Below are 23,779 nucleotides of genomic sequence, written 5' to 3'. Positions count from 1 at the left end.
AGTAAATGTTCACTTTCCTGCTGCACGGAAAGAGAGCTTAAGTTTTAACAAATTAAGAATATTCTCAGTTTGTGTTTATTGTGTGTAAGTACAATATCGTAAATTCCCTCTACTGGTTTTGAATACATATATCCCATGTGGAAGAAACAAAACTCCACTCTCAGGCTGGAGGCAACAAATCAGAGACAGCTTTATTCAGGCAATTGCAGGGGAAGAATACAGCTGGCAGAGAGCATCTCTGCCTCAGTTTCTCCAAAGTACAAGCAAACTCTCACAAGCATTTATACTTTGTGATGTGCATTAATTAAAAACATTTAAATTTTATTTAGATTATTTGCTATCTATTCCAGTATTTTCTCACTTGCTCTTCTCAAAACATTGTTATCTCAAGCCTAGGTCACACTGACTATTCTGCTGTTTTCCACTTGCTTCTGACGTGAGCCCTGCTTCTACAGGTCTCACGATATTAGGCTAAGACTTAGCTCAATAGTTGTTCTGTCTCTGACACTTAAATGCCTGCACTTAAACACTCTCTTTCTTTCCCTGCTTCCACACAAGAACAACACAACCAGCAGCTAATTCGCAGAACAACCACAGTGAGCTGCAAAGAGAGAATAGGGAGTAACCTCTATAGGACACAGAATGCAGAATTCCTCCCAGGCAACTGGAGTGAAATCCTGGTGTGACGTTATTGATATAATCTGGGACCATATAGAACATGGTTGCAACCAAAGTCCTCTTTGTTTGGCTGGTTTGGTTTGCCTTAGAGGTAGAAGAACCCCAGCCTTGGGCTGTAACTACCCTGTTTAAGCATTTGGTCCTGAATTGGCACTCTCAGTGGGGTCCCGCCAGAACCAGCACTGTCACAGTGGCGTAGTCATGCTTGGATCCACAGAATCATGTCAATTAAGCTTTGGGTCATAACCCCACGCTATATAAATCTGAATTTTGGTTTTGAGAGTTTGACTGGTTAAAGAGCTGCTGCAATGGCTGAGCAAAGAGCATATGGGGGACTTGACAAAAAAGCCCTGGAAAATTTGTGTTCAGAAAAGGGGATAAGCTTTAGAAAGAAATCAACAAATCAAGAACTCAGAAATCTGTTATTGGCCAGTGATCAGGGGGCAAGAGCGCAGCCCTTACCTGAGGATACAGAAGATGCAGAAAGAATTAGAGGGCAAAAGACGACAAGTAAACTGCAACTTGAGCATGAACGGAATCTAGCAGATCTTCGATTGCTGGAGAAGCAAAAAATAGCTGAACTAGAGAAAGAAGCTGATAAAAGAAAGAAGGAGGCCGATGAGAGAGAGAAAGTAGCTGATAAAAGAAAGAAGGAGGCTGATGAGAGAAAGAAGGAGGCTGATAAGAGAGAGCTCGTAAGGGGCATCTGGAGCTGCTGGCTGCTGAACAGGAGACTCACAAGATGGAACAGGAGATGGACAAACTTCAGCTCCAAGTAATGGAAGAAGAGAGAAAATCATCGCCCCCTTCCCCACCACCATGAGAAAAACTGGGAAAGGATGTGTCCCATTTACAGTGATACTGAGGATATAGAGGAGTTTTTGCCTACCTTTAAATGCCTCTGCAATCTGTACCAGATCCCAGAAGGTCAGCAAATGCCTGCCCTGCTGACCAGACTGACTGGAAAAACCAGGGAGGTATTTAATGAATTGGGGGAACAAGAAGCCTTAGATTATGAGCGGTTTAAAGATTCTGTGTTAAGGTGGTTCAAGGTTACTCCTGAATCTTACAGAGTTAAATTTAGAGAGTTTAAAATGTCTAAGGATTGGACTTTTGTAGAATGTGCTCATAAGCTGATGGGTTTTGTTAAAAAGTGGGTTATGGGAGCAAAGGCACATGGGAGTTTTGAAAAACTGCCGGATTTGATAACTTTGGAACTGTTCCTAGACATTGTGCCTGACCATGTTAGAGCAGCTGTGTCTGATAGGGACCCTGAGTCAGTCCTATGGGCAGCAGAGATTGCGGATGCCCCTACCCAAAACAGGGCTCGGGAAGGATGTAAACCCCTGGGGAAAAATAATCACCATTCTCCCCAGGTCAAGAGGAAGGAAGGATTTAAAAGGAAACCGGCCCTGACTCTTCTAAAGGAGCCCTAGGGGGCCTGGAGGGTAGGAACTCGCATCCCAGGACGGAACAGGTTACCTGCTATCACTGTGGCATGCTCGGCCACATGAGACCAGATTGCCCGACACTGAAGGGCAGCCCAAAGCCAGCAGTAAATGCCAACTCCATTACCCTGAGCACTCAGGCTGAACCAAGCCTCAACAGCACCACCTTAAGTTCAGGTGCAAGCAAAGCAGTGGCTAATGCCAACCCCATCGTCTCCAGTGGTATGGGAGGAGGTGATGAGCTCACCAGTTATGTCAGAACTAAGGCATGGCAAGGGAGTGAGAGGTTTATTATGGAGGCAAAGGTCAATGGTGTTGAATGCATGGGATGGCAAGACACTGGCTCGGATGTAACTAAAGTCAAGGGACATCTGGTGAAGCCAGAGGACATGTTCCCTGGGGAATATGTGACGATAGTAGCACTATCTGAGTACTCTGTGGACCTGCCGATGGCTAGAATCCACCTTGAGTGGGATGGCTTTAAACGAGATGTGAAGGCTGCTGTCCGGGATTTAATTCCGGCGGATGTTTTGGTAGGAAATAACATACTGGGGGTGCCTGGCCAAGTTAATATGGTGACCAGGTCACAGAGGGAGTTTGGGTCTGTGGCAAATACCCTGACTGATGGCAGTGAGGGGAACGGCAAACAGACAGAGAGTGTCTCTCAAGATGAATCAGGTGAGGGTTTGTCTGAAATATCAGAGATGGTTCTGAATTCAAACAAAACCCAGAGTGAATTCATTGTGGCTCAGCAAAGTGATGTATCTCTAGAGAGAGTCAGGTCCCAGCCAGTGAAGAGAGAGGCAGGTTTTTTATGCAGGATGGGCTGTTGTATAGGGAGCCGCCTAGGGGAAGGAAGAATTCCTAAGCAGCAGTTCGCAAACATCTTGTGGTACCTGAGAGTTACCGCAATGATTTGTTGAAGTTGGCTCATGATGGTCCATTTGCAGGACATCTGGGTCTAGGCAAAACATGTGACAGGCTAGAGCAAAATTTCTACTGGCCTCACCTTTTTGGGTCGGTGAGAGATTACTGCAGGAGCTGTGAACTGTGCCAGAAGCGTAAGGCGTTAAAGGGGGCCTAGCAAGGTGCCCCTCCAGCCTCTGCCCGTTATTGGGGAGGCGTTTGCCAGAGTGGCTGTGGATATTGTAGGGCCACTCCCCAAACCTTCCAAAAATGGGAAGAAATACATCCTGGTGTTGGTAGATTTTGCTACCAGATATCCTGAGGCTGTAGCCTTGGCTAACATTGAGGCAGAGACAGTGGCAGTGGCCTTGTTCTCTATTTTTAGCAGAGTGGGTTTTCCCAAGGAAATATTGTCTGACCGTGGGTCTAACTTTATGTCGGTGGTTTTCAAGCAGTTGTGGGAGTAATTTGGGGTGAAGCACCTGAAAGCTGCTCCCTACCACCCCCAGACTAACGGTCTAGTAGAACGGTTCAATGGAACCCTGAAGTCTATGTTGAAGATGTATGTGGATAGACGCCAGAATGACTGGGAGGTTATGCTGCCATATCTATTCTATGCATACAGGAGCATGGGCGGCAGGTTTGTAGACATTTTGGTGTTGCCCAGAACCCGCCCCCGCCCAAACTCTGCCCCCCCCAAATCTCTGCCCCCAACCTACCCAAGGCTCTGGGAAGGATTTTGAGTGGGGGAGGAGGTCTCGGGTGCAGGAGGGGTGCAGGGTGCAGGCGCTGGGAGGGAGTTTGGAGAAGGGAGGGGATGCAGGGGTGGGGCTGGGTTTGGGATGTGGGAGGGGGATCAGGGCTATGGCAGAGGGGAGGGGTCTGGGGTGAGGGCTGTGGGGTGGGGCTGGGGATGAGGGGTTCATGATGCAGGAGGGGGCTCAGGGCTGGGGCAGAAGGTTCGGGTGTGGGGGGATGAGGGCTCTGGCTGGGACTGGGGATGAGGGGCTTGGGGTGCTGGAGAGGCTCAGGGCTAAGGTAGAGGGTTGGGGTGTCGGGGGGATGAGGGCTCTGGCTGGGGCTGGAGATGAGGGGCTTGGGGTGCTGGAGGGGCTCAGGGCTAGGGTTGAGGATGTGGTGGGGGGATGAAAGCTCTGGCTGGGGGTATGGGCTCTGGGGTGGGGCAGGGCTGGGGATGAGTTTGGGGTGCAGGCAGGCTGCTCCAGGACAGGGGCCAGAGAGGAGGACTCCCCCCAGCCCTTTCCCTGCCGGCAGCAGCGAGCTCTGGGGAAGGAGCCCCCCTTTCCCACCCCCCCAGCAGTACACTCACCCCCAGCACTGTCACTGGTGGGTGCCAGGGGGTGCTCCGTGCTGCCCCTCCCCTGCTGTTTTCCCTGACTGTAGCCACACTGGGGGTGGGGGATGGGGCTGCCTCCTTGCCCAGCATGGGGCAGGAGTGTTGACTGTGGGTGGAGGGAGCCTGTGCTGATAGAGGTCCCACCGGAAAAGGGAAGGGTCTGAGGTAGAAGGGCAGGCTCAGAGTCTGCCCTGGCAGTCGATTTGGAGGGCACTAGGACCCTGCAGCAGGGCAGCATGGAGCTGCACAGAAGAAGCAGGGATGCCCTGCTCCTGGGTCAGCAAGGGGGGGCGCAGCGGAGGACACTCAGGAGGTGCGGGGGTGGGGGCAGTAGGTGGGGCTGGGGGGAGACCCGGCCCCAAACATTGGTGGAGCTGGGCCCCTGGGCTCTGAATATTGCTGGTGCCTGGGCACAATGTGGGTATATATCTTGCCGCCCACGCATACAGCCATCGCAGTTATTACATTGCTTGTGCGTGTGCACACTGCACTCCTTGAGTCAGCGGTGCGTGGCCTCACCAGGAGTGCGTGTATCAAGGCAGAGTGCACCATGAGCAGCTATCCCACTGTGCCACTCACTGTCATTCCAGCCCAGAGTGATTAGAGACGTTTTTGAAGTGCCTCATGGGGCTGAAATGAGTCACACTCTGCAAATTCTGCAGGCTCAGGTGCCCCGTGCTCACAATACTCACGAGAGTAGTGCAGAGCTGTGCATGCTCCATGCTTCTGTCAGAGATGGTAGACAGTGAGAAGGGACGCACAGGTTTTGGGGGATTTTGAAAAGAGGTGTGAAATATTATGGGATGCAGAACACTGCATTATGGGAAGTTGAACACATGCTCCCGGTCACCCCTGCGCATCCTCACCAGGAGCGCTTGTGTCAATTCAGAGTGCAGTGCATGTCTGGAGTGGCTCACGACCATGAGTGCCTAACTCAGAGCAGACTGCCAATATCAGGGCAGACACCCCAAGCTGGTGGTGTGTTCTACAATCAGATTTCACCAAGCCAGTAACTGTGAACGCCTGGATCACTATACGAGCCTTACCATGGAGTCACACGCAGTCCCTTTAGACTCTCCAGTCTATCCTGCCACCCAGACAAACTGGACTTAGTGATAAATGGTCACTTACACCCAGGGGAGGCTCTAGGTATTTTGCCGCCCCAAGCATGGCAGGCAGGCAGGCTGCCTTCTGCGGCTTGCCTGCGGGAGGTCCCCGATCCTGCGGATTCAGCCGTGGGACCAACAGACCCTCCTTAGGCATGCTGCCGAAGGCAACCTGCCTGCTGTCCTTGCGGCAACTGGCAGAGCGAGCCAATCCTGTAAGAAACTAGCTAAAGGTTTATTAATTAGGGAAAAGGACTAAGAGCGTCATTTACAGGTCAAAGCAAGCGAACTTGTACAACCAATGAGTTACCATCTAACTCCTGAGAGTGACAGAATTGTCCTGATCTGTCTATTCAAAGCATCTTTCAGGGCACCCCAGGAGGCAGCCCCTGGGGATCTCTGGCTTCAGTTTCAAGTCTCTGGCCCTTCAGAGTTCAAACAGCCACAAAGGTGCCGTTTCTTCTTGTCGGGGATTTTTATTCCCTTTCCCCCACAGTTCAAGGTGATGGGACGAGTCCATGTCCACATCCCTTCTTTGGGGGGCGGGGGGGAGAGCAATCAAAAAAGTCCTTTGTCTTCTGATGTTCCACAAGGGTTTGTCTGGTGTCCAGGGGCCTCCTTGTGTTGGCCAGAAGATGACAGCTCCTGCGGCAAACTTGCATTCCAACCTGGTGATGTTTCTCTCCTCACCGTGGGGGCTTCCAGTTTCAGAGCAAACACTCAAACTTACCTTATGAATTGAAGCAGCCCAGGGAGCAGACCTGTGCTGGGAGCAGGGCCACAGAAGCAGCCCAGGGAGCAGACCTGTGCTGGGAGCAGAGCTGCAGCAACCAGAGCCAGAGGGGCCAGAAAAGCAGCCCAGGGAGCTGGAGGCAGAGCAGCATCAGTGCTGGGGCTGAAGCTGGAGCAGTGAGCACTGTGGGGAGCGAGGGGGGACCCTGGGCAGCAGGCGCAGCACTGGGAGATGCCCCCAGCCAAGAGGCCTTGCAGGCCAGACTTGGAGGGGGATCATAACCCTGATGGGGGGGACTGACCCTGGGAAGAAGGATCCTGCCACCTAGAGCCAGAGGGTGTGTGGCCACTGCCAGAGCAAGTGTCCGACCTACAGCATCCCTGCAGCACAGCTAGGGCCTGGGCAGGAGACTGGGAGCGTGAGGCACAGACTGTCAACTGCCCTCACATTCCCTAAATATGTTATATTAGTTATATGCTCGTACCTGGTCAAAGGGGGCTTTTTTGCTTGCTTTATTATCCTCTTGTCTGTTTGTTGTGCTGTTAATATGTGTTAGTTAATGACAGTTAAGGACCATCTTGTTCTATGTCTGTACAGGTCCTAGCGCAATGGGAATCTGGTCTGTGAGTGGGACTATGAGGCAGTGCTGCAATACAAATAATCACATGCTGATCTACAGAAATACTTTTGTACCCTGGCCATCCCCACTGGCTTAAGAGATTAGTCACTGAAAATGGAAGTATGTGAACTTGACATCTGCAGTTTAACTCAGTCCCCTCGTCTCCTGCACTGAGTGTTCTTTCTGCTCAACACACACTCAACGGTAGTGTATGCACATAATGGGTTATGAAGATGGGTCTATGGGAGGCTTTGACTTCCTCTACCACGGGCTGCTACTGCAGGAAGGAGGTTTGCTGGGAAGAGTTGTGGTCCGTCTGACCAAGAAGGAGAAGAACATCTTCATGCGTTGACTCACCAACCTTATGAGAAGAGCTTAAAATTAAGTTCAGAGGGGGCAGGTGAAAAAAGCCACCAGGTAAAAACAAGTGACCTTAATAGAGGACTAGATGTTTGGGGAGAAGTAGATGTGGAAAATTGCAGTAGAATTATAGGAGAAACAAGAGGGAAATCCATGGGGGCATCTGCTTAAAATCTTAGATGTTTATAGGTTGGATATTAGGAAAATCTTTTTCACTCAGAGAGTGGTGAAGCATTGGAATGGGTTACCTAGGGAGGTGGTGGAATCTCCTTCCTTAGAGGTTTTTAAGGTCAGGCTTGACAAAGCCCTGGCTGGGATGATTTAGTTGGGTTTGGTCCTGCTTTGAGCAGGGGGTTGGACTAGATGACCTCCTGAGGTCCCTTCCAACCCTGATATTCTGTGATTCTAGGAGGAGTAATACTAATGGGGAATAAACAGTAAGAACTGGGAGTTTTAATACATAAGTGATAACTGAGCTTAACTGGCATCACAGATACTTGCTGAGCTAAATCTCATGACTGGAATATTGGTATAGAGGGCTATAGCTTGTTCAGGAAGGACAGGCAGGAAAAAAAGAGAGAAAGTATTGCATTGTACACTTGTTCTGAGGTCCAGAAGGAGGTGAGAAGCAGACCAGCTGAAAGTCTCCGAGTAAAGATAAAATGCAAAGAGAAGATAGGAAGAATAGCAAGAGGCCCATATGACTCCATCAGAAGTTTTTTAATGACCTGAAAATGAAAAAGAAATCCTACAAAATGTGGAATTATTAAGGAGGATTACAAAAGAATAGCATATACGTGCAAGGACAAAATCAGAAAGGGTAAGGCACAAAATAAGTTATACATAACAAGGGACAAAGGTAATTGGAATTCTTTTTCCATATGGTTTACTGCAAAGAGTGTCATCAATAAAAATTAATTTAGTTGATGTGTTTTGTAGAACTGATAAATTAAAGTTTTTAATTGTTCACTTTATTAATGTAACTTCTGTTCACCATTCATTACACTTGCCTACATTGTAACTTCTGTTCACTGTTTGCCATATTGTAATTCAAACTGTATTTTAAAAACGGTCACTCCATTTTGCAAAAGCTTCCTCCAACCTTCATTATTGCAAACCCTGCTGTAATCTTATTAGTTTAGTTTAGATGTGTGACTGAGGTATGTATAGATGATGGAATCAACCTCCAGCCCCAGCCTGTCCTGATGAAATAAAGTTCAAACCTCACCGGCTGAAGAAGCAGACAAGAGCCCTAACAAAGTGAGAAGATAGGAAGAATAGTAAGAATGCATCCGACGAAGTGGGTATTCACCCACGAATGCCCATGCTCCAAAACGTCTGTTAGTCTATAAGGTGCCACAAGACTCTTTGCTGCTTTTACAGATCCAGACTAACATGGCTACTCCTCTGATAAAGTGAGAAGAGTCCACCCTAAAAAGAAAAGGTACAATAGAAGGAAGATCAAAGCCAGGTCCGAGGCTGAAAGTCACGACTGCAATTGACGGGTGATCAATCACCAAACCCAGAGGCAGCGTGACACAGCAAGACCTATAGACTCTGGATTCAAACTAAAGCCTACAAAAAGGATGGGTGAGATGGGAGACTTTGGAGGGTAACAGTCTGCTGCCAACATGGAAGGACATAGGTGCATGCCCAACAGAGATCCAGCTCATCCTTGTGCCCAGCTTTCCTGGCCAGTTAGCTGCCACAAGCTACGAACCCAAGCTCCAAATTCAAGCCATGAACTCAAGCTATGTCCAGGACTGGTAACTATGCAGCAGCTGCAGAATATCTGATGGATGCGTATGTGTCAGAGCCGGCTCTAGGTTTTTTGCTGCCCCATGCAAAAAAAAATTTGGCTACCTGAATCCCAGCCCTGGGCCCCCGCCCGCACCCTCCTGCTGCCCCAGCCCTGGGCTCTCCCCCCGCCCCACACCCCCTGCCACCCCAGCACTGGGCTTCCCCCTTTCCCCCCCACCAGTGCCCTTCCCCCACCCCCCTGCCGCCCCAGTCCTGGGCTCCCCCCTTCCCCCCCCACCAGTGCCCCCCCACAGACACCTCCTGTCACCCCAGCCCTGGGATCTTCCCCCCCCACCAGCACCCTCCTTCCGCCGCAGCCCTGGGTCACTGGAAACTTGCTCCCAGGGTGGGTCATTCAGCAGGAATTTTGGACGTGCACAGAACACAAACAGGATTGGGTCCCATATGGTTACAGAACTGCAGTAAAGTGGAACAATTTTCACCTTGTGTGATTGGAGGATATCTGGATGCATATTATAAGACTGTCCTCCATAAATGAGGAAAAGTTGAGGTGCCTTTATTATTCTTTTGTTCCACTCTTTGTTTCTATGGGGAATTTGCCAATGCAATATCACTGTCTTCCTTTTAAACAAACAAACAAACAAACAAACAAAAGGCAATGGCTGTTGAAAATAGCAATTCCAGTCCTAATAACCACTGGGAAGCATTTCTTGCTCAATTTTATCCTACTTTTTCTACAGCAAGTTGCAGTGGATCAATATATTTGATTTGGGAGAAATGAAGTAGCAGCTGCCCAAACTGAGCTTGAGCACTCCTGAATTTTGAGGTGTTCAAATCTGGAAGGCAGCTGCTGGGGTAGGGGTGGAGGGGGGGGGCGCTGTGGGCTCCATGGGCTCTGCGGGGGAGCACGGCAGCATGTATGCAGCAGTGTGTCTGGCGCTGCGCGGAACCAGACAAGCTGGTCTGAGTGGCACGGTAAGGGGGCTGGGGGGTTGGAGAAGGGGTGGAGGGTTCCGGGGGGGCAGTCAGGAGCATGGAGAAGGGGGGTTAGATGGGTCAGGGGTTCGGGGGGGCCGTCAGGGGACAGGCAGCGGTTGGATAGGCATGGGAGTCCCAGGGGTTTGTCAGGGGACAGCTAGGGGGTGGAGTCCTAGGGGGGCAGTTGGGGACAAGGAGAAGGGAGGTTTAGGTGGGGGCTGGGGTCCCAAGGGGCAGTTAGGGGCAGGGGTCCCGGGATGGGGCAATCAGGCAGCAAGGACCAGCAGCGCTTAGATAGAGGGTGGGGTCCTGGGGGGCAGTTAGAGGCAGGGGTCCCAGCAGGGGGTGATCAGGGGACAGGGAGCAGGGGGGTTGGATGGGTTGGGGTTTCTGTGGGGGGCAGTCGGAGGGAGTGGATGGTGGCGGGGGGCGCGTCCCTCCCCGTGGAGTGTCCTGTTTTTTTGAATGTTAAAGTCTGGTCTCCCTACCATTCACAGCACTCACAGCAGGCTGCCGCATGAGGTCCCCCTCCTTCCTTCCCAGTTGGTAGTGGCCAAGGGAATGCTGGGAAATGTAGTTCTTTCCCTGCTCCAGGGCTGGCTCTGTAGGCAGGGAGCTAACCAAGGAACTACAGCTCCCAGAGCCCCCTGTTGGTTCTCAGCTTCCCTGCGATCCCTGCAAATGGGCTGCTCCAAGCAGGTGCTTGTTTTGCTTGTGCCTAGAGCCACCCCTGCTTGTTCTTGACAAATCCATCTTGGTTCTTACTTATCACCTATTATCCTCTAGCTTTTAATAAACTGGTAGATTAATCATTTTTTCCAGTATCTTTCTGGGTATTGAAGTTAGCCTGTCCCGTCTTTACTTCCCTGAGAACCTTTTTTTTTGAAGTTTATCCTTGTTATGAACCTCATCCACCCTCCATGAGTTCTGGAAGATTACCGCTAATGGTTCAGAGATTGCTTCAGCTAGTTTCTTAAGTACTCTAGGGTGAATTTCATCCGGCCCTGCAGAGTTGCAGAGATCTAACTTAGTAAATATTCTGTATCTATTATTTCCCTATTCTGGCCAGTGTTCCTTCCCTCTCATTAAAATTAACCAGTGTGAAGTATCTGTTCACAACTAACCTTTTAAATCCTGCATTCAGTAAAACTGAAGAGGTGCTCATACTGAGTGGCTGGTTGCTAACATAATGGTCAAAGATGTCAGTGTCCTGGGGTTGTTAATGTGTCTTGCTGTAAGCAGTCATCTAAGGTGGTGCAGCTGTAATGCCGAAGTCACATTCTGAGCAGTAGCTCTTCTTAACAGAAGAACAGATCTTCATCCAGCTCACAGTGTGGCTCCCTATGGGTGAGTTGGTGATGTCCAAGTCTCAGCTGTGATTGTAGCTCTTGTCTGCAGCTGTCGTCTTGGAGACGCAGACAGAACATCAGTCCCGTTCCAGGTGGTGCTGTAGTAACAGGGTTAACACAGGAAGAAGATAGAAGAGGCGGCTAATGACTATCCGTGCTTGACGGTGTCAGAGAGCGGGATGTGGGTGGTCAGGTTTAGTGGTCAGAGCAGGACCTGCAGCCAAGAACCAGAGCTGTGGGTCAGAGCCAGGGGCCAAATGCCAGCGCCAAGGGTCAGAGCCAGGGGCAGGAGCCAGGAGTCGGAACCCAGGGTCAGAATCGGGGTAGGAGTCGAAGCTGGAGATGAGGAATCGGAGCTGAGGGTCAGAACCAGGTTACCTGGGGAGGGACAAGGCAGGAGCAGGGCTGGACCAAGGCCGGAGCTACCATAGCTGTGGGCAAAAGCTTTGAGCAGCTACTGAACTGCCACTGCTGGGCTTAAGCAGTGATGAGCTGCCAAAATCTTAACAACGGGTTCCCTATAAAAAGTTCTGATTTAACAACGGGTTCCCTATAAAAAGTTCTGATTTAAGGGATGTGCGACAGCATGTATTTTTTGTACCAATAGGGTTACCATACGTCCATATTTTCCCAGGAGGTGATTAAGAACCGAAAAGCCTGACATGTCCAGGAAAATACAGATGTATTTTAACCCTACCTAAAGTTCTTTTTTAAAAAGATGGGGCTGAACTAGAAATGAGCTCCGTTTCACATGTGTGGGTGGTGATCAGGGACAGTCTCAATTTTTGGGTCTTTTTCTTATATAGGCTCCTATTACCCCTCACCCCCGTCCCGATTTTTCACACTTGCTGTCTGGTCACTCTAGGGTGTGCACATGTGTGGGTCCCAGCTGCTCCCTGCCCCCCCCCATCATTGAAGCAGGTGTGCAGGGTTACTGCCCTGGGAACTGCAGGGCACCAGTGGATGTGGGGCTGGCTGCAGATAGGGGCATGGGGCAGGGCTAGCTGGAGGCAGGGAGTGACACGGGCTGGCTGTGGGCAGGTGATGCAGACGGGCGGGCTGCGGGTGGCTGTGGGCAGGGGGTGGCTGCGGGCAGAGGGTGGCTGTGGGCAGGGGCTGGCTGCGGGTGGCTGTGGGCAGGGGGTGGGGCAGAGGGCGGCTGTGGGCAGGGGGCGGCTGTGGGCAGGGGGCTGGCTGGGGGCAGGGGGTGGCTGCGGGCAGAGGGTGGCTGTGGACAGGGGCTGGCTGCGGGTGGCTGTGGGCAGGGGGTGGGGCAGAGGGCGGCTGGGGGCAGGGGGTGGGGCGGGGGGGGCAGGGGCTGGCTAACAAAGGAGGGTCGTTAAACTTTGATGATTTTCTGTTCAAATGGAGCGCCTGTGAACAAGGAGATGGCTGCTGCCCAAGGCGCACCAGATGAGGCTGATTGGGAGGTCACATGACAAAGGGGGCCAGGGGTTATAAGAGAAAAGGTCTCTCACTGGCCATTTGAGACAAGAAGCAGAAGGAAGCTGGCTGCAGGAATAAGAGAAGACTTCATGCTCTGGAGGAGAAGCCATGTGCAGAAGGAGGTATTTGTGCTCCTTAGAGAACTCCAGAGAATGCTCCACAATGGTGAGGAAAGTGAGGCAGGGAAATGCATCCAGATGTGTTGTTAATTTGTCTAGCTCTGGGTAATTTTTGTGCTATGTACAGTAAAGAAAAATTGGATTTAGACTCCTCTGCAAAGCTCGTGTGTCTGTTTGTTTCCCCATCACAAGTCCTTGAAGCATGTGGGCCCCTGGGGACAATGAAATGACTAATGGACATGCTGCCATAAAGCAATGATGCCATGATGGGGTAGCCATGCTGTTGATGGAAGAGTAGATAGGGAAGGATAGACAGAGAGAGAAAAAGAGCCCTGTGCAGATCTCAAAGTCCTTTGAAGATATTCGCTTTCAGCGCCATGTCAAGCAGGGAGTGATCATCTCCCTGCAATACTGAAGGGGCAGCTGAGGCACGGAGAGGGGATGATACCTGCTCAAAGTCACACAGAGCCAGGGGTAGAACCCAGGCGTTCTGTCTCCCACTCCAGCAGCATCCCCTCTGCCCCAGAAACTGCAGGAGAGTCTGTGGTGTCTGTGCATCTGTCCTGCACTTAGGCAAAGCAGCACAAATCAGAAAGCGAGTGAGAAGCTGGGGAACCGGTTCTTGTTTGGCTGCATCAGTTGCTCTGGAGTCAATGATGTGTGTGTGTCCTTTGCAGGCTGCTGGGAGGGGGCAGAATTTCATGGTAAATATTTGATGAGGGTTTTGGAGGAATTTGTTAAAGGGCTGCTCCAGTGCATCAGGCCAGGAAGAGATTAAAGCATTTCCCCCGGCTGCATCATGGCTCCTTGGAGCATCCAGAGCCCCAGCTGCTCTCCCGTGCGCTCGCCAATAGCGCTGATCTGGGCAAGTCACTGCTGAGCCTCTTGCCTTGTGAGAGGCAAGGTCCATCTGGGTCCATCGCTCGGCCTGTTCAGTGGCTGGTGGCATCGATGGGTAGCTGCAGCTTCTCCCTGTGAGCACTAGAGGCCAATGTTCCCATGGCTGCTGCAGAGCCTTTCTCTTCGCCATCGGACCCAAGGCCTTTGCCTTCCACCTCGTTCCCACAGCCTCTCGAAGACATGGCTTCACTTAGCCCACTGGGGCGGGGAAGCAGGACACACTGAAGGTGGCAGGAGGAGCATGGAAGTGGGGGGCACCATGGGGAGAGGGTAGCATGAGGCAGGGGGCAGAGAAAAGGGGGGTTGCCCCACATGGCACCAGTGCGGGGCACAAGGAGGTTGGGGCTTGTGGGTCAGAGCTAAGGTTATTACTGAGATATGTCATGTGAATTTCCACACCTAAAGCCCTGCTGCTAAGCGAAAGCTGTTGTCAGGGTAACAGGCACTATGTTTCTACTCCCTCAGCTGCTCCTTTGCAGGCTTTGAGGGCTCAGCCTGGCTGAATATTGTGTGCTTTGCATGTGGGCTTTATGAGGGTATTTATGGTAAATGCCTCCTTGCAGTACAGGATGGGAGGTTTCCAATTCTAGGGTCAGGGGGGCAGGGATGGTCCCAGCTGAACTGAGCTCATGGCTGGGGCTGACGGGGGTATCTCCTGGGGAGGTAAAACCCTCTCGTGCCGAAGGTCCCCTCCTGTACCCTGTGGCAGATAATCCTGCCCATCTCCCCAGGGGGCTGGGAGGGTAAATGCATAAAGAGGCACCTCGATACCATGGTGATGTACCTGAGACAGAGAGGGACATGCAGGCCCAGGGACACAAAGCAAATCACCCACGGGCCCAAACTTCCTGGGAGCTGGGAGCAGTCATGGGATAGAGCAGCCAGGCTGGGTTCCTCCCCAAACTCCCCACAGCTGGAGGCTGCCGCCTGCCCCAGAGTCTGGAGGAGCCTGGGTTGAGCTCGGAGGCTGGATGAGCTGCAGGTTCTGCCTCGGGGCTCAGCTCCTGCTGACCTGCTTGTGGCAGCGGCACTGACACCAGCGTGTGCGCAGCAGGCTGCGTGTTACACGTGCCGGGCTCTGGTGCGAGTGAGGCACAGGCACTAGGTGCCAGACAATGGAGAAGGGGGGGAACAGGCCTGGCGCAGAGCAGGGCACACAGAGGGGGCAGGTGCCCAGGGATGGACTCTGTCCAACCGAGGACATCACTGGGGACACCCTAATATCTTTCCTGCGTGTCCATGTTATACTCACTCCCGTCTGGTCCAGCATGGTTACCCTCCTGAGACTCCAGCCTGGTCTTGGCCTGGGCAAGGGGGCAGGTTCCCCTGGGGCTGTGGCTGGGGTCTGTGTTACCGTGGTGGCAGCACCCAGGGCTGTGTGGCTCCTGGCTCCCCATGCTGGCATCCTCCTCCTCCGCCTGCTGCTTGCACAGGTGGTGCTCCACCATCATCTGGAGCTCTGCAGGAGAGAGAAAGGCCGGGGATGAGCAACGCGTGGGGGCTTGGGGCTAAAGGGGGAACTCCTGGCCACGTGGGTAATCAGACATGTGGATACATGCCCAGTGTCTCTCCAATGCGGGGCACAGTACATCCAGCGCTGGGTCACCCCAGGTCAGACCTGAACCTGATAGCCCCCAGGCCTGCCCCCAGTGCTAAGCCACCCTGGTTAGAGCCGGTGCTGATCAGTCTGGGCCTGTCTCCAGCACTGAGTCACTCTTTGCCCATTCCCAGTGCTGATCCTCTCCCCTCCGGTGCCCGTCCCTGGCACTGAGTTGCCCCGGGTCAGACCTGGTGCGGATCCCCTGGTGGCGACTGGGTGTGAGCAGGGTGAGATGACAAGATGGTTTTAACCCCTATGTCCTGTCTATCAGGACAGTGGCAGTAGCTCCGTGGTCCATGAGTCTAGGCCCCCGTGCCCCTGAACACGTACAGGGTCAGCCAGCCCAGCGCAGCCCAGCAGAGGGAGGGACGCAGCAGGGTGAGGCCAGTGCACAGCCAGGTTCTCCGCGGAGGGGAAGATGAGAGGGACAGGGCATGAGGTGGAGAGAGGCAATGAGCTGTGGAAAAGGTTCTTGTGCCAACAATGGCTGGGCCCTGCCAAGGGACAGAGGAGGCCGATTCCCGGTGATGGGAGGGCAGGCAGTAGAGAGAGATGACTGCTGAAAAGTGACTGAGCTTCTTTTCTTATACTGCTAGCAACACAATTATTCATTTAAAAATAACTCCACAGACATGTTAGCTGCTGCATCATCAACCGTGGAGTGGAACTGGGACACACCGTCAAGCCACATGGCTACTCAGTTTAGCAACCCAGTGTGCTTAATCAGTGTTCAAAATGGATCCAAGCCCAGCTCACAGCTCCAGACACCTCAAGCTGGAGGCGATGGGCGATGCCCCAGATACCCACACCCACAGCCACTTCCCAGACCTTCAAGTGACCCCGTCTTTAGAATGGGGGAAGGCACACTGGCCTGTGAGCACAATAGCAGCCTGCAGAGAAATGGGCAGGACTCCCCTGCATTATATAACCAACTGCTCGCTGGCTGGTAAGTGTCAGGAGGGGAATGGGACTGTTCTTTCCCTGTAAAAGCAGCAAAGAATCCTGTGGCACTTTATAGACTAACAGACGTTTTGCAGCATGAGCTTTCGTGGGTGAATACCCACTTCTTCGGATGCAAGTGGTGGAAATTTCCAGGGGCAGGTTTATATATGCAAGCAAGAAGCAAGCTAGAGATAATGAGGTTAGTTCAATCAGGGAGGATGAGGCCCTGTTCTAGCAGTTGAGTGAAAACCAAGAGAGGAGAAACTGGTTCTGTAGTTGGCAAGCCATTCACAGACTTTGTTTAATCCTGAGCTAATGGTGTCAAATTTGCAGATGAACTGGAGCTCAGCAGTTTCTCTTTGAAGTCTGGTCCTGAAGTTTTTTTGCTGCAGGATGGCCACCTTAAGATCTGCTATTGTGTGGCCAGGGAGGTTGAAGTGTTCTCCTACAGGTTTTTGTATATTGCCATTCCTAATATCTGATTTGTGTCCATTTATCCTTTTCCTTAGAGACTGTCCAGTTTGGCCGATGTACATAGCAGAGGGGCATTGCTGGCATATGATGGCATATATTACATTGGTGGACGTGCAGGTGAATGAACCGGTGATGGTGTGGCTGATCTGGTTAGGTCCTGTGATGGTGTCGCTGGTGTAGATATGTGGGCAGAGTTGGCATCGAGGTTTGTTGCATGGATTGGTTCCTGAGCTAGAGTTACTATGGTGCGGTGTGCAGTTACTGGTGAGAATATGCTTCAGGTTGGCAGGTTGTCTGTGGGCAAGGACTGGCCTGCCACCCAAGGCCTGTGAAAGTGTGGGATCATTCTCCAGGATGGGTTGTATATCCCTGATGATGCGCTGGAGGGGTTTTAGCTGGGGACTGTATGTGATGGCCAGTGGAGTCCTGTTGGTTTCTTTCTTGGGTTTGTCTTGCAGTAGGAGGCTTCTGGGTACACGTCTGGCTCTGTTGATCTGTCTCCTTATTTCCTCCTGCGGGTACTGTAGTTTTGAGAATGCTTGGTGGAGATTTTGTAGGTGTTGGTCTCTGTCTGTGGGGTTAGAGCAGATGCGGTTGTACCTCAGTGCTTGGCTGTAGACAATGGATCTTGTGGTGTGTCCGGGATGGAAGCTGGAGGCATGAAGGTAGGCATAGCGGTCGGTAGGTTTTCGGTATAATGTGGTGTTAATGTGACCATCAATTATTTGCACCGTAGTGTCTAGGAAGTGGACCTCCCGTGTAGATTGGTCCAGGCTGAGGTTCATGGTGGGGTGGAAGCTGTGGAAATCGTGGTGGAATTTTTCCAGAATCTCCTTCCCATGGGTCCAGATGATGAAGATGTCATCAATGTAGCATAGGTAGAGAAGGGGCGTGAGTGGACGGGAGCTGAGGAAGCGTTGTTCCAGGTCAGCCATAAAAATATTGGCATATTGTGGGGCCATGTGGGTGCCCATAGCGGTGCCACTGATCTGGAGATATATATTGTCATCAAATTTGAAATAGTTGTGTCTGAGGATAAAGGCACAGAGCTCAGCAACCAGTTGTGCTGTGGCATCATCAGGGATACTGTTCCTGACAGCTTGTATTCCATCAGCGTGTGGGATGTTGGTGTAGAGAGCCTCTACATCCATGGTGGCCAGGATGGTGTTTTCTGGAAGGTCACCAATGCATTGTAGTTTCCTCAGGAAATCAGTGGTGTCACGGAGATAGCTGGGAGTGCTGGTGGCATAGGGTCTGAGTAGAGAGTCCACATATCCAGACAGTCCTTCAGTGAGAGTTCCAATGCCCGAGATGATGGGGCGTCCAGGATTTCCAGGTTTGTGGATTTTGGGCAGTAGATAGAATAGCCCTGGTCGGGGCTCTAAGGGTATATTGATTTGTTCCGGTGTTAGTGTAGGGAGTGTCCTGAGTAGATGGTTCAGTTTCTTAGTGTATTCCTCAGTGGGATCTGAGGGAAGTGGCCTGTAGAATTTGGTGTTGGAGAGTTGTCTGGCGGCCTCCTTTTGGTAGTCAGACCTGTTCATGATGACAACAGCACCTCCTTTATCAGCCTCTTTGATTATAATGTCAGGATGGTTTCTGAGGCTGTGGATGGCATTGCGTTCTGCACGACTTAGGTTATGAGGCAAGCGATGTTGTTTTTCCACAATTTCTGCCTGTGCACGTCGGCGGAAGCATTCAATGTATAGGTCCAGACTGTCATTTCGACCCTCAGGAGGAGTCCATGTGGAGTTCTTCTTTTTGTGCTGTTGGTGGGAGGGTAACTGTGTATCAGTGCACTGTTCAGTGTTGTCCTGAAAGTATTCTTTGAGTCGGAGACGGCGAAAGTAGGCTTCCAGATCGCCGCAGAACTGTATCATGTTGGTGGGGGTGGCAGGGCAGAAAGAGAGTCCCCGAGATAGGACAGACGTTTCTTCTGGGCTGATTGTGTGGTTGGATAGATTGACGATATTGCTGGGTGGGTTAGGGGTACCACGGTTGTGGCCCCATGTGGCAGGTAGGAGTTTAGACAGCTTACAGTCCTTTTTCCTTTGTAGAGAGGTGAAGTGAGTGATGTAGATCTCCTGTCTTATTTTAGTGAAGTCCGTTCGTATGGAAGTTTGGTTATTAATGAGAGTCTCCAGGTTGGAGAGCTCTTTTTTGATGTTTTCCTGTTTGCTGTATAGGAGGCTGATCAGGTGGTTCCTCAGTTTCTTTGATAGAGTATGGCATAATCTCTCACTGTGGTCTGTGTAGTATGTAGATAGCAGTGGATTTTTTACCTTTAGTCCATTTGGTATGATGTCCATCCGTTTGCATTTGGAAAGGAAGATGATGTCTGTCTGTATTTGTGCAAGTTTCTTCATGAGGTTGATGGATTTCCACTCCATACGGCTAAATGCAGTGCCTTGCATGGGGTCAAGTATCAGAGGGGTAGCCGTGTTAGTCTGGATCTGTAAAAGCAGCAAAGAATCCTGTGGCACTTTATAGACTAACAGACGTTTTGCAGCATGAGCTTTCGTGGGTGAATACTGAGCTCCAGTTCATCTGCAAATTTGACACCATCAGCTCAGGATTAAACAAAGACTGTGAATGGCTTGCCAACTACAGAACCAGTTTCTCCTCTCTTGGTTTTCACTCAACTGCTAGAACAGGGCCTCATCCTCCCTGATTGAACTAACCTCGTTATCTCTAGCTTGCTTCTTGCTTGCATATATAAACCTGCCCCTGGAAATTTCCACCACTTGCATCCGAAGAAGTGGGTATTCACCCACGAAAGCTCATGCTGCAAAACGTCTGTTAGTCTATAAAGTGCCACAGGATTCTTTGCTGCTTTTACAGATCCAGATTAACACGGCTACCCCTCTGATACTTCTTTCCCTGTGTGCAGAATGAATACAAGCAAGCGCCTATCCTCTGCTCCCCCAGTTCAGAGGGTCTCTCCAGAGGCCCCTACTGCCAGATGTTGGCAGGCATGAACACAGGACAAGACTGGGGGAGGACAAAGGGGGCAGTTGGCAGGGAAATGGAGCAAGGCTCAGAGGGAGAGGGAGGGAATGTGAGATGGAAGACGGGGTGGATGAAGGAAGCATGAGAGGACAGAAGCATTTCCCAGAGAGAACCAGGCGTGAGATGTGCCCGCTGCATGTCCTCGTGCCTCCCAACAGCAGTGTGAAGCGGAGGTAGTGCCACGGTACCTTTCATGGCGGGGGTCGTGCGGGGGACCTTCTTCCTTTGTCTGGGTGACATGGACAGACCCGGCTGCAAAGAGAGGGAAGGCCAGGTCACAACAGGATACTGCACGGCACTAGAGCAACCAGAGCCGGAGGCGCCAGCAGCTGCGTTGGTAGTTCGCTGGGGAGTGGGGCTGGCATCCAGCAGGCACAGAACAGGGCACACTGCCCCCCGCTCCCCACAACACAGGTCCCAGGGTCATGGGTGGCAAGTTTGTAGAAATTTTGGTGGTGCCCAGAACCCGCCCCCGCAACTCCGGCCCCCCAAACTCTGCCCCCACCTGTCTAAGGCTCTGGGAGGGTTTGGGGGGAGAGGTCTGGGGTGCAGGTCCTGGGCTGGGGATTAGGGTGCAGGAGGGGTGCAGGGTGCAGGCTTTGGGATGGAGTTTGGGTGCAGGCTCTGGGCTGGGGGTGGGGGTGTAGGAAGGGGTGAGGGGTGCAGGCTCTGGGAGGGAGTTTGGGGGTGGGAAGGGGTGTGTGGGAAAGGGGAGGTGGTGCACAATCTGGGAGGGGGGCATGCTCTGGGAGGGAGTTTGGGGATAGGAGGGAGTGCAGGGGTGAGGGCTGTGGGGCTGAGGATGAGGGGTTCATGCTGCGGGGGGCTCAGAGCTGGGGCAGAGGATCAGGGTGCGGGGGGATGAGGGTTGGGGCTGAGGATGAGGGGTTCATGCTGCGGGGGGGGGGCTCAGGGCTGGGGCAGAGGATCAGGGTGCAGGGGGATGAGGGCTCTGGCTGGGGATGAGGGTTTGGGGCATTGGAAAGGCTCAGGGCTAGGGCAGACGGGCAGGGTAAGAGCAGCCTGCCCTGCCAGTAGTGAATGGTGGGCGCTAGGACCCTGGGGCAGAAGACAGCTGTTCTGCTGGGAGCCGCCCTACTCTGGCAGCAGAAGCAGGCAGGAGAGGGGCACGCGCTGCTTTCTGTCAGGCAGGGACGCGGGGGAGGGGGGAGGGGGACACGCAGGGGGAGGGGTGGCAGGCGGGGGCTGGGACCTGCTCCAGGTAGGGATGCGGCGGGGCGGGGGGAGACCCGTGGGGGCCGGGGCCCGATCCAGGCAGGGCCGGAGGAAGAGACCCAGCTCCAAATATTGCTGGAGCAGGGCACCCGGCCCTGAATATTCCTGGTGCTCGAGCACCACAAACATATATAACCTGCCGCCTATGCCCAGGGGCTTTTGGTCAGGATGGAGCAACGCCTGCTGCTGGGACCTGCCCACATTCTCATGTTCAGCCTGGGAGGGTGACACAGGGAGAGGGGTGTGCGGGCAGTGAGGTCTCACCACCTGGATCCCAATGGAGCAATGACCAGCTGGCAGCCCTGCTATAGCTAAGGGGCCCCAGACATCGGCTAATTACAATGAATCAAGTGCAGCGCTGGTATCCTGTACGTCCCCCTCCTCCAGCCCCAAGTGCATCCCCAGACACCTCACAACCCGCTGGACACAGAGGTGCACATGCACTCTCACTCCCCCCCCCCCTTTGGAAGAGCTTTGGTGAGGGAGCTTGTGGAGTGGCTAGGAGGGCTGGGGGCTGCCTGCAGATGGGACTGGGGGCTGATGAGGACACCTCCTGGGTGTGGCTCATTTTACAGTCACAGCTGGGACATATGGGGGACTGGTTACAGATTTCATATAAATCCTTCCTGGAGCTCAGAGAGAACCGAGATTCCTTCCTGACAGCCGTGCACGCAGTCTGTCTGCTTCCACGGCCCTCACCCATCCACAGCCCCCACCCGCCCACCCCCGCACATGCCCACTCCCCCACAGCTAGGCACGTGCACATTCACACACCACACACAGACTCCCACACTTCCTTTACCCCTGCCCCTGCCCCCACACACAGTCTCTCCTGCCTGCTAGCTCAGGTCTGGAGTCACCTGGGGGAGCCGGGTCCTGGGAGTAGCCCAGTGGCCTCTCCTTGTCTGCACTCTTTACACCACTGTTCTCCAAAAATGGCAGGCTGTTGGCTCGCTGGGCCCAGGGATCAGGCTAGGCTGAGCCGATTCACAGAACCGCTCTGCCCTGCTGCTCTGGGCTGACCAGGAACATGAGACTCAGGCATGTTCCTGCTAGGAAATGCAAGGCATGCAGGAGTCCTACCGCGATGGGCTCCCCTGACGGGCGCCCGTGTGCAGGCCTGCCAGCCCCTTCCAAACCACCAGAGGAGGGTTCGTGAGACAAGGAGGCACCTACCTTCAGCAATGGGTTGGGGAGCCGGTCCTCGTCGATTTCTGTGGGGTGGAGGAGACGTGGAAATGGGGAGAAAAGGAATGTGGGGGGAGAAAAGGAGCAACAGGTTAATAGAGAGAAGACTCCAGGAGCTGATCACACCCATGTGGATGCTCAGGGGCAGATCCAGCCCTGGTAGGGTGACCAGATGTCCCAATTTTATAGGGACAGTCCTGATTTTTGGGTCTTTTTTTTAATATAGGCTCCTATTACCCCTCACCCCCGTCCTGATTTTTCACATTTGCTGTCTGGTTACCCTGAGCCCTGGGGATCAGCAGCAGCTGCTTTATAACACTGCATTCAAACCATTAACCCTCTCCCTATACAAATAATAGAATATTACGGTTGGAAGGGACCTCAGGAGATCATTTAGTCCACCCTTCTGCTCAAAGCAGGACAAATCCCCAGATTTTTACCCCAGTTCCCTAAATGGCCCCCTCAAGAATTGAACTTACAAGCCTGGGTTTAGCAGGCCAAGGCTCAAACCACTGAGCTATCCCTCCTCCTGTACAAAATCCTTTGTATTTCCATAGTGTCCCCAGCTGGGGCTCTCAAAACACTGCAGAACCATGGATTAACTTCATCACAGCATCCCAGTGAGAGAGGGGGAAGGTCAGGGGGCTCAACCCTGGGTCTACAGAGGGGGAAATAGCTGGGCTATTTGCTCAGATATTCTTCCTGCCCCATCAAGCAGCCAGAGGCTGGGCCCTACTGACCACGCCTCCCATGTGTCATTCCCACCACTGCAAAGTGGGTGCAAAACACCACCCATTCACCATGGCAGCACTTTGTGCCCACCTAGAATCATAGAATTGTAGAATATCAGGGTTGCAAGAGACCTCAGGAGGTCATCTAGTCCAACCCCCTGCTCAAAGCAGGACCAACCCCAACTAAATCATCCCAGCCAGGGCTTTGTCAAGCCTGACCTTAAAAACCTCTAAGAATGGAGATTCCACCACCTCCCTGGGTAACCCACTCCAGTGCTTCACCATCCTCCTAGTGAAATAGTGTTTCCTAATATCCAACCTAGACCTCCCCCACTGCAACTTGAGACCATTGCTCCTTGTTCTGTCATCTGCCACCATTGAGAACTGGGGCTGGGCAGCAGCGGGTCATGTCCTGGCCGGGAGTCTCAATTTATTGCTGGTGAATGCACTGGCTCAGTTCCAGGGAGCATGCTGGCTCCTAGCACCCAGCAATGGAGTCTCTGTGCCAGGGCACCACAGCCCATGCTAGCGTGGGACACACAGCACAGCAGGCCTGATGCTGCCCAACTCACCCTGGCCCACACTGAGGCAGCTCCAGTTGCTGATGATTTGCAGCAGCGTTGCTGAGATCAGGATCAGGCCCAGCCTACTCGGTTTCTTTGTTCCCCGTTTTTCCCTGGTGAGGTGGGCTTTGTCCGAGCCTGTAGAGCTGAGTCCCTGCTGGGCAGCCTGGGTTAGTGGCCCCCTCTCCTCCCAGGCACTGGGACAGGGTGGGGACAGCATGAGCCTCCCAGAGCATGTGGGGGGGGAGGGGGGCTCTCTTTGTACAGAGTGCCTAT

General features: G+C 52.7%; 1 protein-coding gene across 1 annotated transcript in view; it reads right to left on the bottom strand.

Annotated features, from left to right (window-relative positions):
- The window catches only part of LOC123353393 (protein phosphatase 1 regulatory subunit 1A-like), a gene marked incomplete at its 5' end in the record, with an annotated part of 49,182 nt that overhangs the window by 5,615 nt on the left and 19,788 nt on the right, over positions 1-23,779 (bottom strand). Inside the window, 3 exons of the mRNA XM_044994425.1 lie at positions 15,013-15,219; positions 19,974-20,037; positions 22,198-22,235. Of these exons, the coding sequence (XP_044850360.1) occupies positions 15,013-15,219; positions 19,974-20,037; positions 22,198-22,235 (309 nt within the window). The remainder of the gene's footprint in view (positions 1-15,012; positions 15,220-19,973; positions 20,038-22,197; positions 22,236-23,779) is intronic.

This window comes from Mauremys mutica, chromosome 20, assembly GCF_020497125.1.
Source record: "Mauremys mutica isolate MM-2020 ecotype Southern chromosome 20, ASM2049712v1, whole genome shotgun sequence".
Classification (NCBI taxonomy): domain Eukaryota; kingdom Metazoa; phylum Chordata; order Testudines; family Geoemydidae; genus Mauremys; species Mauremys mutica.
The sequence above is the reverse complement of the archived record's forward strand: the minus strand, read 5'-3'. Positions and strand labels throughout refer to the sequence as shown.